This window comes from Archocentrus centrarchus, chromosome 11, assembly GCF_007364275.1.
Source record: "Archocentrus centrarchus isolate MPI-CPG fArcCen1 chromosome 11, fArcCen1, whole genome shotgun sequence".
Classification (NCBI taxonomy): domain Eukaryota; kingdom Metazoa; phylum Chordata; class Actinopteri; order Cichliformes; family Cichlidae; genus Archocentrus; species Archocentrus centrarchus.
This window is the reverse complement of record NC_044356.1, coordinates 35,951,711-35,963,431: the sequence shown is the minus strand read 5'-3', so window position 1 is coordinate 35,963,431 and position 11,721 is coordinate 35,951,711. Positions and strand designations below refer to the sequence as shown.

Sequence of the window (11,721 nt, the reverse complement as noted above, 5' to 3'; positions counted from 1 at the left end):
GTGAATAACGATCTTACCAAATCTACGATTAGCCTTAGCCAGCAGTTTCAAATTTCCATGAATGTCGCCTGCTCTGGCCCCTGGAAGACATTTGACTATGGTCGCCGGTGTCTCTAGCTTCACGTTTCTCAAAACAGAGTCACCAATAACCAGAGTTTGTTCCTCGGCGGGTGTGTCGCCGAGTGGAGAAAAACGGTTAGAGACGTGAACAGGTTGGTGGTGTACCCGGGGCGTCTGCTTAGGACTACGCTTCCTCCTCACCGTCACCCAGCTGGCCTGTTTTCCCTGCTGCTCGGGATCTGCTGGGGGGGAGCTAACGGCGGCTAAGCTACCATGGTCCGCACCCGCTACAGGGGCCTGGCTAGATGTAGGATTTTCCAGGGTGCGGAGCCGAGTCTCCAGTTCAGAAAGCCTGGCCTCCAGAGCTACAAACAGACTACATTTATTACAAGTACCGTTACTGCTAAAGGAGGCCGAGGAGTAACTAAACATGTGACACCCAGAGCAGGAAAGTGCAGGAGTGACAGGAGAAGAAGCCATGCTGGTAGTGAGTCGGCTAAGGGCTAAGCTACTAGCTGAGCTAAGCTAGTGAATTTCTAAAAACAAATAAAGTGAGTAATGTGAATACAGGTGATTCAGCAAAGAGTATGCTATTTAAAGTAGGTGAAGATTACACTAAAATATGTTATTATCCAGATAAATCGAGTTATACAGATATAACAGCTAACAGACAGCAAAACACTGTGCTCCGAAACAGGAACAGGAAGTGATACAATACCGCAGTGAGAGCCAACACCAAGTGACAGCGCCAGACACCTCATAGCAACTCAACTGGCAGTGTTGAGATGTTGTTAATGAGGACAAAACTGAGAGTAAAAATATTCAATAAAAGAAACAGAAACAAAGAAAAACGAGACATATGAGGTGGTCAGCAGGCAACCAAGAATTAAACTTCCCATCATCAGGAAAGAATTCATTTTTAGGACACACACACACAAACATTGTTCACCTTCATTTCTTGACCTTCGACCTGATAGCTCAGTCTGTAGTTACTAACAGGCTTTGATGGTGCTTTCCATGACACCATGGCAGTATGTGGAGTCACATCGCTCGGCTGGAGGTCTTTTGGCCCCTCCTCAACTTTCCCAGAGCCTAGAGAGGAAGAGCAGACTGCTGAAGGTGTTCTCTGAAGTTCCTACTTAATGACTGATTACTATTAAAATCACTGCACTGATGAGATTCATATTTCATTCATAAATTAATCTACAGAGTTATTAGACAAACAAGATGTATCCATGCTCAGCATACAAATGGTGGTGCTGACCGCCAGTTGTGGTGAAGGTGGTGGAGCCCTCCAGGCCGGTGAGCTGCTGCTCAGCTGCGTTTCCAGACACAGTGACCCTGACCTCTGAACCTGCACAAGCAAACTGCCCTTCAGTACCATCACTCTTCAGCTTGACATGATTGGGTTTTGTTCTGAAAAGCTCCAAACTTGGGGTGTGGATGGCAGATGTATCCATGTTTGTGAGGGTGGAGGTGTGGTACCCCACCTTCTCTGAGGGGTGTTACTTTTCTGTGCAGAGTCAATGATACTTTTGCTGCTTTTATCTAGTTCATTGCTCAAAAGTGAATCAAATTTATCAGAGCTGGAAAGGGTTAGGGTTAGGATGATGTTGTTGGAGATGACAATGATATGGACTGAGGTAATGATGGTAATGATGAAGGTGATGATGGGATTAAATGTGTTTGAGAGGATGGTGGTGCTGCTGTTGATGAACCAGGTGAAGGTGAGAATAAAGGTGAGGGTGATGGTGATGCAGCTTCAGAGTGTGACGTCTCTGAGGCTGAAGAATGAGTTGATGGTTGAGATTCTGAGGATGTTGAAGAATGAGGGGAGTGACTGCAGTGGCTTCAGTCCTCTTAAAATCAGCTTTCTTACTGTTTTTCATTGACTGACAGGTTTGATGGTTTTGACAGGTGAACAGAAAATGTTGTGATCTTCACAATTTCAAAAGTGTCTTTCAGGAGTTTTTGTAAAGGATCTGGTGTACAGTCAAAGTCTGGCTCTCCAGAAGGGGGTGAACTCAGACCTGGATTTATCCTTCAGGGGTAAACTCAGGTGTCCCACTTTGATTTTATTATACATTTCTTCTCCTGGTTTAGAACAGCCCCCGTTGGTTCTGGAGAAACTAGATCCACGTAATTTCAGGAAGCACAGGACTGACCCAGCTCCCCTCTACATCAACGGCGAGCATGTGGAGAGGGTCCACACCTTCAGGTTTCTTGGTGTCCTCATCTCTGCTGATCTCTCTTGGTCAGATAACATCACAGCTGTTATCAAGAAGGCTCAGCAGCGACTTCACTTCCTGAGGGTCCTCAGGAAGAACAACTTGAACTCAAACCTGCTGCTGACCTTCTACCGCTCATCCATTGAGAGCCCGCTGACGTACTGTATCACAGTATGGTACGGCAGCTGCACTGAGGCAGACAGGGTCAGGCTTCAGAGGGTAGTCAAGACAGCACAAAGAATCGTTGGCTGCCCTCTCCCCTCCCTGATGGACATCTACACCTCCCGCTGCATCAGCAGAGCAGGAACATCATCAAGGACAGCTCACACCCTGGCTTTGACCTGTTTGACCTGCTGCCCTCTGGCAGGCGCTACAGGAGCATCAAAGCCAGAACAATATTTATATTATATTATATTATATTATATATTATATTATTCATACTGAACAATATCTGACATTCCTATATTGTGTAATATCCAGTATTCATTCACTAGTGCAATATTCATTCACCAAGTGCAATATTCATCATCTTCATTATTATATGTATACACATATTTACTTTTCTTACAATGTACAGATGCACCAATGTATGTATATATTTTTATACATTCTATTTTTTGTATATTTTATACATTGTTTATTTCTGTATATCTCTTGATTATATTGATCATACTAGATTATAATATTTTTATAATATTTTTATTTTAGAGAGTTTGATTTTCTGTTACATGGCACTGAACAGGAGTGGTCCTCCAATCTCATTGTACATCCTGTATAATGACAATAAAGGCATTCTATTCTATTCTATTCTATTCTATTCTATTCTATTCTATTCTATTTCCATGGCCTGTAATGCCAACATCTGGCTGCTCTTCTAACATCAGCAGCTGATTCCTCTGAGCTACTTTGGCTCTTTTTTTTCCTGAATCTGTCTCAGGCAGTATAGCTGGATTTTTGTCAGCCCTGTCAGAGCTTGATGTCTCCACAGTTGGGTCTGTCATAGACTCACTGATGATGGGGACACCTGGTTTAAGTTTTTTGGGTACTAACTGTTTCTTCTTGTTTGGCACCACTGAGACTTTTTTTTTAAAGGTCCAGGGACAAAGTTTCTCTACCTTTGGCCTCCTTAACAGCGTGGTCCTTCCAGTGACTTTGGACCTGGTGCCATTTATTGAAAACATTTTGTTGTCCAGAGGTTTAGGCAGGTGTAGAGGCTGAGGAGACATCAGAGGTAGCCAAAAAAAGTCAATGTAATGCATCTCTGTATACGTGGTAAGATGATGCCATAGATTTGTTCCAAAAAGAAACTTTTTCCTCTGATCATAATGAAACATAATGAATGTCACTGAAAAACAAACTATGCAGCTAACGCTGTTTCCCCCTATAATATCCAAAGTACTGATTATTTCCCTTCATGTCACAGAGACATTAAATACATTTACTTAGTTCAGATGTATCTGGTAAATAGGGCGTTGCTCAGATTGCTATAAATCCATGGTGATTGTTGTAGATATAATAACTGAATGAGTGTATTGATGAATGTATACAGCAGACTTTAATTTTTTGTTTTTTTTCACAAGAGGTCAGCATAAAAATATGTCTGGTGATTCAATAAAAGTGTGTATATTTTTAATGTCTTTCATCTATATCTCACTGTCCCTACTAATCTTCTCCTTCACCAAATCCATGAACCTCCTCTGAGGTCCTCCAGTGGATCCACACTCCATCCTCAACACGTCCAAATCAGCTCAGCTCTGCCTCTCTGACTTTTGTCTCCAAACCCGGTCACTCCCTACAATAGACCATGACCTCTTCACCTCTGGCCTCAGCCTCTTAGGGGTGTGCCAACCGATCTATGTGCTGCAGGATCCACGTCTCTGTGTGTGGGTTAGTGTTTGTCCACTCTGATGAACTTCACATGAAATCTGTATGTCAAAGGCTTTAATGCACAGAAGCAGATTTGCTGAGAAAAATAAAGACAGAGTTCAAAGTGCAGAGTCCTCCCTGCTACTTCTGTGTCTTCAAGCACTGCTACAAAAAACTAACAAAAAAACACTGAATATATAAGAATATCATCTTAAAGAATTAAAGGTAGCACTTTCTATTACAGCTCGGTAATAATGTGGTAATAAGGGGGTAATAATGGGGTAACAAGCTGGAAACAAAAGGTAATAATGGGGTAATATACAGGACATTATCATCCAATTACCAAGGTAATTACCAGCTAATATCCAAGTAATACCACTAGTAACAACAGCGAAAAAGCTGGAAACAGAAGGTAATAATGAGGAAATTTAACGGTTATTGCCATCCAATTATCAAGGTAATTACCAGCTAATATCAAGTAATACTGCTGGTAACAACAGCGGTTACAATTGAGTAATATTCCACTGAAATTTATGTAAATGGATCGTAAGGCCCCCAAAACTGATGGTAATGCTGTGGAAACAGAGATATGCCCATGAGGCTAAACCCTTTAGTAATAGTAGCTTAAAAATGTGGTAAAAATATTGTATGGAGATAGCAATAAGGAAGTAATGTTTATGCATTTAACTTTTCATAATTTTTAATAAATTGTAATAAACGCAAAATTATGAAGAAATATTGCCTATGTTTTAACATAATAGGATGGTATTACCATGTTATAAGGCTTGAATTAATTATACCTTAGGTTCTCAGCATTCTGCTTTGCTTAATAGCCTAAATATTATGCTTAATGCTTTGGCTTATTAAATGGAAATATTTATGGTAATTTCTTTGTAATAAGCAGGAATCAGGGCTGCAAAATGCAAAACCGACTGTTTCTATGCAATAACCTATTTAAGTAAACTGCAACAAGTGTGAGCATTATCTGGAAATAATGGTGGTAGTTTCTGTGTAATAAGCAGGAATCAGGGCTGCAAAATGCAAAACCGACTGTTTCTATGTTATAACCTATTAAAGCAAACTACAAGAAGTGTGAGCATTATCTGGAAATAATGGTGGTAGGTTCTATAGCAATAACTGCAAAAACCATCAGATTACAAGAAGAAATTTCTGCTTGTTTACATATACTAAACTAAAAATGCTGACCAAATTCCTTCATGAACTTGCAGTTTTATTGTCATTTTCCTTAAAGAACAAAGCAATGTCTGTATAACACAACATGGATAAACTTGAAGCAACCTTATAAAAATGATAACTTGATCAATGCCTGAACATAAGTAAATAAAGAAATATTCTATTCTAAGATATGAGATCAGGATTTACAAAATGAAAATAACAAACAAACAACCAACATCAACAACACAAAGACATGCGAAAAAATAAAACAAAGTAAATCAATAAAACAACCCTATGGTTTCACTTCTTATGGGTAATATTCAAAGAAAAACTTATCACACATGAATAGTTATCACAAAGAAATTAATAAAACATCATCCAATCCTGGAAATAGCTGGAAAAAACAGACTTCTCATTAACTAAACTATTCATGTTAAAACTGCAAACATTTTCTCAAAAGGTTGTGACAAAAAAATAGAAAAAAGCAAGAAGAACTTCCTAATTCCCTTTGATTTTGTAAGAGATGGGCAACAACTCTCTCTTTTTTCTTTTTGTCTATTCTTGCTCTTAACTCTGGCTCATCATCAAGGAAAACCTTCACCTCTTTTGCATACTTAAGGAGTGAGCCGCCAGTAAAGGGTGGAACCCTACATTTCTCCTCGCTGTCCGCTACCAAAAGGACTTCAGCAATGACGGCTGTGTAGGCAATAGTGTTTCGATCCACGTTGAGTTTTTCACAACTTCAGTTCAGGCTGTGTGTTTTCTTGAATGTTTTAAGAACAAACATATACCTGTGTTTGACATCTTCTGGGTGTTTCACTGTAAAAGCCAAGAACAAAACAATCACAACACATCCAGAGGTATGAACAAGTAAGTATATATGTGTTGAATTGTTTCCAATATTTACACTCTTAATACCTAAAATGTTAAATCACACAACTGAGCAGTCATACAAGACAGAACTCACTGTGACACATAGCTATATGACTGTGTCAGCAAATCTGACATTTTCTAAAAAAAAATGTAAAAAACAATGTTAACTGCTACATAACATACTTCTTTTGCCAAACTGTGACACTTTCTTCTTCTTCTTCTTCTTGGCCTTCTTGCTCTTTTTCCCGTCACTCGGTGAAGAAGACGACTCAGAGTCTGAGGCTGATGAATCTGAGGAACTGGAACTTGAGGGGGAATGATGTCGTTTTGCTGAGAATTGTAAAAAAAAAATAAATAAAAAAATAAAATAAAGTGTACTGTGAAAAAGAGACAAGTGGAGTATACAGTTGTGATCAAAAGTTGTGACAATGGCACAAAGTTTTGTATCCATCTACTTTTACATGTTTATATTAAATTATTTATAAATGTGTCTATGACACAGTGAAAATCTATCACAAACAATTCGTCCGTCCATCCATCCATCCATTCTCTTCCGCTTATCCTTTTCATGGTCACGGGGGGGCTGGAGCCTCTCCCAGCTGACATAGGGCAAGAGGCAGGGTACACCCTGTACAGGTCGCTAGCCTGTCGCAGGGTCAACACAGAGTGCTAACTCGCAAGCAATTCATATTTTTCAAAAACTGTTACTGGCAAATAAATTTTGCTTTCTTAGTGTTGCAACTGCTGAAGCCTTTGGCCACGACTCTAAAAACAAACCATTTTTTTCATTGACCGGACTGATGGAAGATGACTGACAGTTGAAGTTCTTCAACAGGTTAGATTATAAACTCTAAAAAAATGGATGAGCCTTTAGATTGTAGGTGTCCTCTGTTTTTATATATATATATCAAGAATAAAGAATCAAGAATCAAGAATGCCTTTATTAGTCCCACAAATGGGGAAATTGCAGTTAACAGAACATCCATCCAAAACAAGCATAAACATAACACAGACAGGGGGGACAGATGTCTGAGGTCATGCAACCGTTTCTCAACGGCGCTACCTTTAGCAGAAAGACAGAAAGAGATACATTGGGATAGTTAGGTTCAAAAAAATCATCTCATACTGTGTTCATAAAGAACACCTTACGAGGTTCCAAAAAACACCTCAGCAAAAAGCATATTGCACATATAAAGCCGGGATAGCAGAATGGTGGGTAGGGTCAGGGTCAGGAGGGGATGCAGACGGAGACGAGAGGGTGGGGGCATTGTGGAGCCCAGATGCCAGCTCCTAGCCAAACAGTTCGCTGATAGTGATGGAAGTTCATCAGCAGCCTTGGTACACCAGATCCAGCTTCACAGATCACAGAGAGGGCTGAGGGGGATAGCGGCCTTCACACATAGTTCTGGAGAGATATGATTGCCAGCCAAGGCCGGCTAGGGAGCCGAATTCTGATAATGCAGATGTTGTTTTGGAACAGGCTGCTTGTTTTTTCAACAGCCTTCAGTCTCACTGGGAAACCATTCAATAAATCCAATAATCCAAATTCATTAGTTACCGTCCTCACTGTGCAGAACCGTACCTTATCTCCAGATCGAACCCCTCTCACCTGCTACTCCCCAAGTCTACGGCTCAGGTTCATCAGGCTTTGAGTCTGAGTCTGTACGGTTCTGGTCAGCCCATCCACCTGGGTCGGCAGCCTCTGCAGATGTCGAACTGCCGTCCAGGTTTTCTTGATTTCTCGGTAAATCAGGTATCCTCCGAGCCCAAACAGAAAAGATACTGCTACCAGATAGCCAAATATGTAAGCATCTTCCACGTCTTCCACCTCGAGGGCCGAGAAGCACACAGGTCTCCACGAGCTCCAAGAATCGATGACGTATCCAACCGGGTCTGTTCCACTCGGACACGCAGGCTCCCCTTTCCCAGATCTCATAGTGGAAAAAATTCGATCAATGGTCTTGAAGGCCCAGTTTGCCAAATCCATATTGCTCTCAATCTTATTCTTATTCGAACAGTGTGCAAGAGACGCTCTCACAGCAAGCAGCAAGCAGGAAAGATAGGGAGGGCAGGGAGAGAGATAGAATGCGACCGTCCCCGTCAGAGGCTGGAGCAAGATATATATATATATATATATATATATATATATATATATATATATATATATATATATATATATATATATATATATATATATATATAAGCCATATTGCATTTTTAAATTATCAATCAATCAAAGCAGATCACAATTTCTGTGTTTCACCTGAAGTAGTAGGGATGTTATCCAGTGCTTTTTTCAGCTGTTCTCTGAGGAAATTTCTTTCATCTTCAAGGACAGTAATTTTGTCTCTTAGCTGCTGAATTATTGCTGTAGCAGTTGGAGCCAACGTAGATGGAGTTCCTGGTGCTATAATGGTAAAAAAAATATATATCATCACAAAACAAAAGAAAAAGGACATGTTTAGATACAATGAAAACCAAGGAATCAATTTTGATGTTTTAATTGTATTATACAATGTATGGCAACATTGTTGGTTTTTTTGTTTGAGTTTCTCTTTTCCATAATGTTCTTCTTCTACAACAATTAAATTATTTCGGTGTCTTCACTGTTGTGTTATTAGCAGATTCTAAAATATATGTTATGTTTCAGTCTATGGCTGCCAATAAATACTAACTTTTGCTTCAAACTTTACTTGTGAATACAGTCAAATTCTACAACAGAATGCTTTTTAACATATATGACAGTTTGCGCTTACAAAAATGAGTAATGATAGGTATTTTCCCCCTGTATTTTTGAAGACTTAATAGTAAACTGTAGGAAGTTTGAGAGGAGTATAGAATTAGGGGGTAGTGATTTATAAATACTGGTGCATTAAAGGTGTCATACTGAAAAAGCCTACATGAGTGTAGTCAATTAATGCTTGTGGATAAGATTGTATACTTACTTTCTCCTTTACCCTCTACATTGTCAAGTTGTTCCACCTGTGCAGATCCAGCACTGCCATCAGCACTCACAGATGGATGTACCTGGTTGGCTGTGTTGTACCTTCTTCTTAAAGGCATAGCTCTGAAATGTTAGAATATTGTATTGGAAACATTTAATTGTTTATTGGTAACTTTGTAATATTTAATGGCTATCGTTAATAATGAGCCAGTAATATAGTTAAGCAAATACAAAGTGCAGAATTTAACTTTTTTTTTTTTTTTTTAAATAAGGATACAGGAAATACACCTGACTATAAACCAATAACCCTCTGGGTCTACACATATACACAATGGTCCAATATCAAGTATTTTTTGACAAACCTCAAAACATCAAATATCAGGATCAAAATAAACCACACAGTGATTCAGACTGACACAAACTAGTTCCTTTGTTGTATGTATATATATATATATATATATATATATATATATAATAAAAATGTGCCAACCCCGAAACATCACAGCATGTTATCAAAAAAAGACAAAAATGCGCATAATTTTCTGTAATATTAAGAATTCATGTTCTTACCTTGCAACCTTACAACAGTAGAAAGTATGGCGATTTTATTCCAAAGACACTCTTGTAATCCAGTGGTTTTTGCCAGCTTGGAACTGTGAGGTACGCCAAAAAAGGAGGCAAAGTGTGGCTGTTGGCGCCAACTTCTTCTTTCTCTCTCCTCCAGAGATAAAAGAAAATGTGCATATTCCCACCAGACCGCAGTCTGCCACCTACTGGCAGCCGGTTCTTTCCAGCAGAGCTTAGTTTGGAGGGGGAAGATTTAAAGTGATGCACAGGCACTCCTACGGCTGTAACGAAAACAGGGTACATTGTCCCACTTAACTGAATCTAAATTGACAATAAATCCAAATAATGTGAACTTTTTTTTTTTTTGCTTTTTGCACTTAAAGAATGAAGTTATTTATTATTTTTTATTTACTTTTCTTACTGCCGTGGAAGCAGAGTGAATGGGGGACCATTAACTGACGGACCAGACAGCTGCTTTACTATCTGGCGCCAGTATGTGATTCATACTCGACTTGCAGTCCATTCAACATGAACACCGCTGAAAAATTATTAAACATAACACAAAGGGGAAATAAGAAGAAGCTTGTACTTGTACTAAAATGGCTTCAAAAACTGAAATTACTCTCAAAAAAGAAGAGATGCTCTCTGTGTGAAAGAAAAATGAAAATGAGAAAAGGTGGCAACACAAGAGATGGATATCGCTGGTAAGTTCTTGATTTCCTATAAATTTCTTAAATTTGACCTATGTCTTCCATATGCCTGAATTACACATTTCTAGGTTAGTTATTTGCATTTGGAGAGTACTTTGAAAGTACTTTAGTAAGACATTTTGTAAAATACCATGAGCTAATCAGCACAGTCACAAAAATTTAAAATATTATTATTGTTGTTTATTGATATTTAATGTATTAATTCATGTATTCATTATGTTTTACCAAATGGCATATTTTGTTCAAAGGGTGTGTCGAAGACATAATAGATTCATGTCCAAATCCATAAGAGATGGGTCTATTTTCTCAGGCTCTCGCTCCTCCTTGACTTCTTGGATGATGTTCATGCATAGGTTTGTTACACAGACATACATATAGTCATGATAAACAGTAAGTACATATGTACTGCATGTAGTAAACTATTTTGACTCATAGCATAATATTAAACACAAACTGTTGTAAAATTAGGTAAATGCAACCTTGAATGAGCAGCAACAACATTTCATTATTTATTTAATAAAAGCTACGCAAAAATGAAGAAGCAGTATATGAAAATTAAGTACTAACTAAGTACACCCCATGATTAAGTAGTGTGTAGAACCACCTTTAGTAATATCCCTTCTATTCTACCACATTATTATTTTATAATAATTTCATACATGTGACATAACAGTAACACCTTTTACATGATTAAGAAGTCAGTAATAAACTGTGTTAATATCACATTAACATTATTCATATAGGTTTACTACATTGCTGCAGGTTTGCACAAGGGCTAAGACTGAGGCAAGTGGACTTAATTGAAGAGGGAGTCTGTGGAAGCAGCCGCACTTTGTCCAAGATGTCCAAGACACTAAGGAGGGTGTGTGTGCAAGCAGTTAAGCACCTGAAGAGGAGGGGGAAAATGAGAATAGGTGGGAGACATGGTTTTGTTGTCATTGATGAGAGCAAGTTTTGTCACAAGAGAAAGGTAAAGATATGAATTTATTTAAGATATTAATTGGTGAATAATGGTGATAGGTACATCTGTATCTATGAAATTGTTGTTCAGACAACTGCAAATAAATCATGCCTTAACACTGTCCTCTTTCCAAAAACTTCTAATTTTTCAGTATGCACGCGGGCGATTTGGTGCTACTTGGCGCAGGAGAGGCTGGGTTTTTGGATTGTTGGAAGTCAATCAACGGAGAAGGAGGCCTGTGTTGAAATTTGTTCGCAGACGAAATTCTGAAAGACTACTTCCTATTATACAGCGATATGTTAGACCTGCAAGTACAATTTTGAGTGACTCTTGGCG

At 38.8% G+C, this 11,721-nt stretch overlaps 1 protein-coding gene and 1 long non-coding RNA gene across 3 annotated transcripts; one reads left to right on the top strand and one right to left on the bottom strand.

Moving 5' to 3' along the window:
• Positions 1-5,534: 5,534 nt before the first annotated feature.
• LOC115787545 (corepressor interacting with RBPJ 1-like) lies at positions 5,535-10,253 on the bottom strand. 2 transcript variants are annotated; one of them, XM_030740281.1, is made up of 6 exons: positions 10,127-10,253; positions 9,718-9,995; positions 9,149-9,270; positions 8,467-8,610; positions 6,387-6,533; positions 5,535-6,149 (listed from the first exon to the last, which is right to left on the bottom strand). In XM_030740281.1, exons 3-6 carry the CDS (start codon positions 9,264-9,266, stop codon positions 6,073-6,075), a joined length of 486 nt encoding a protein of 161 aa, XP_030596141.1. In that variant the 5' UTR covers positions 9,267-9,270; positions 9,718-9,995; positions 10,127-10,253; the 3' UTR covers positions 5,535-6,072. The 2 variants fall into 2 exon arrangements, with proteins under 2 accessions (XP_030596141.1, XP_030596142.1); XM_030740282.1 differs by lacking the exon at positions 10,127-10,253 and having other exon boundaries at positions 9,718-10,018.
• LOC115787547 (uncharacterized) lies at positions 10,140-11,335 on the top strand. The gene is made up of 3 exons (XR_004020513.1): positions 10,140-10,418; positions 10,673-10,777; positions 11,187-11,335. It is a non-coding gene; the product is annotated as an uncharacterized LOC115787547 (long non-coding RNA).
• The last annotated feature ends 386 nt before the right edge of the window (positions 11,336-11,721 follow it).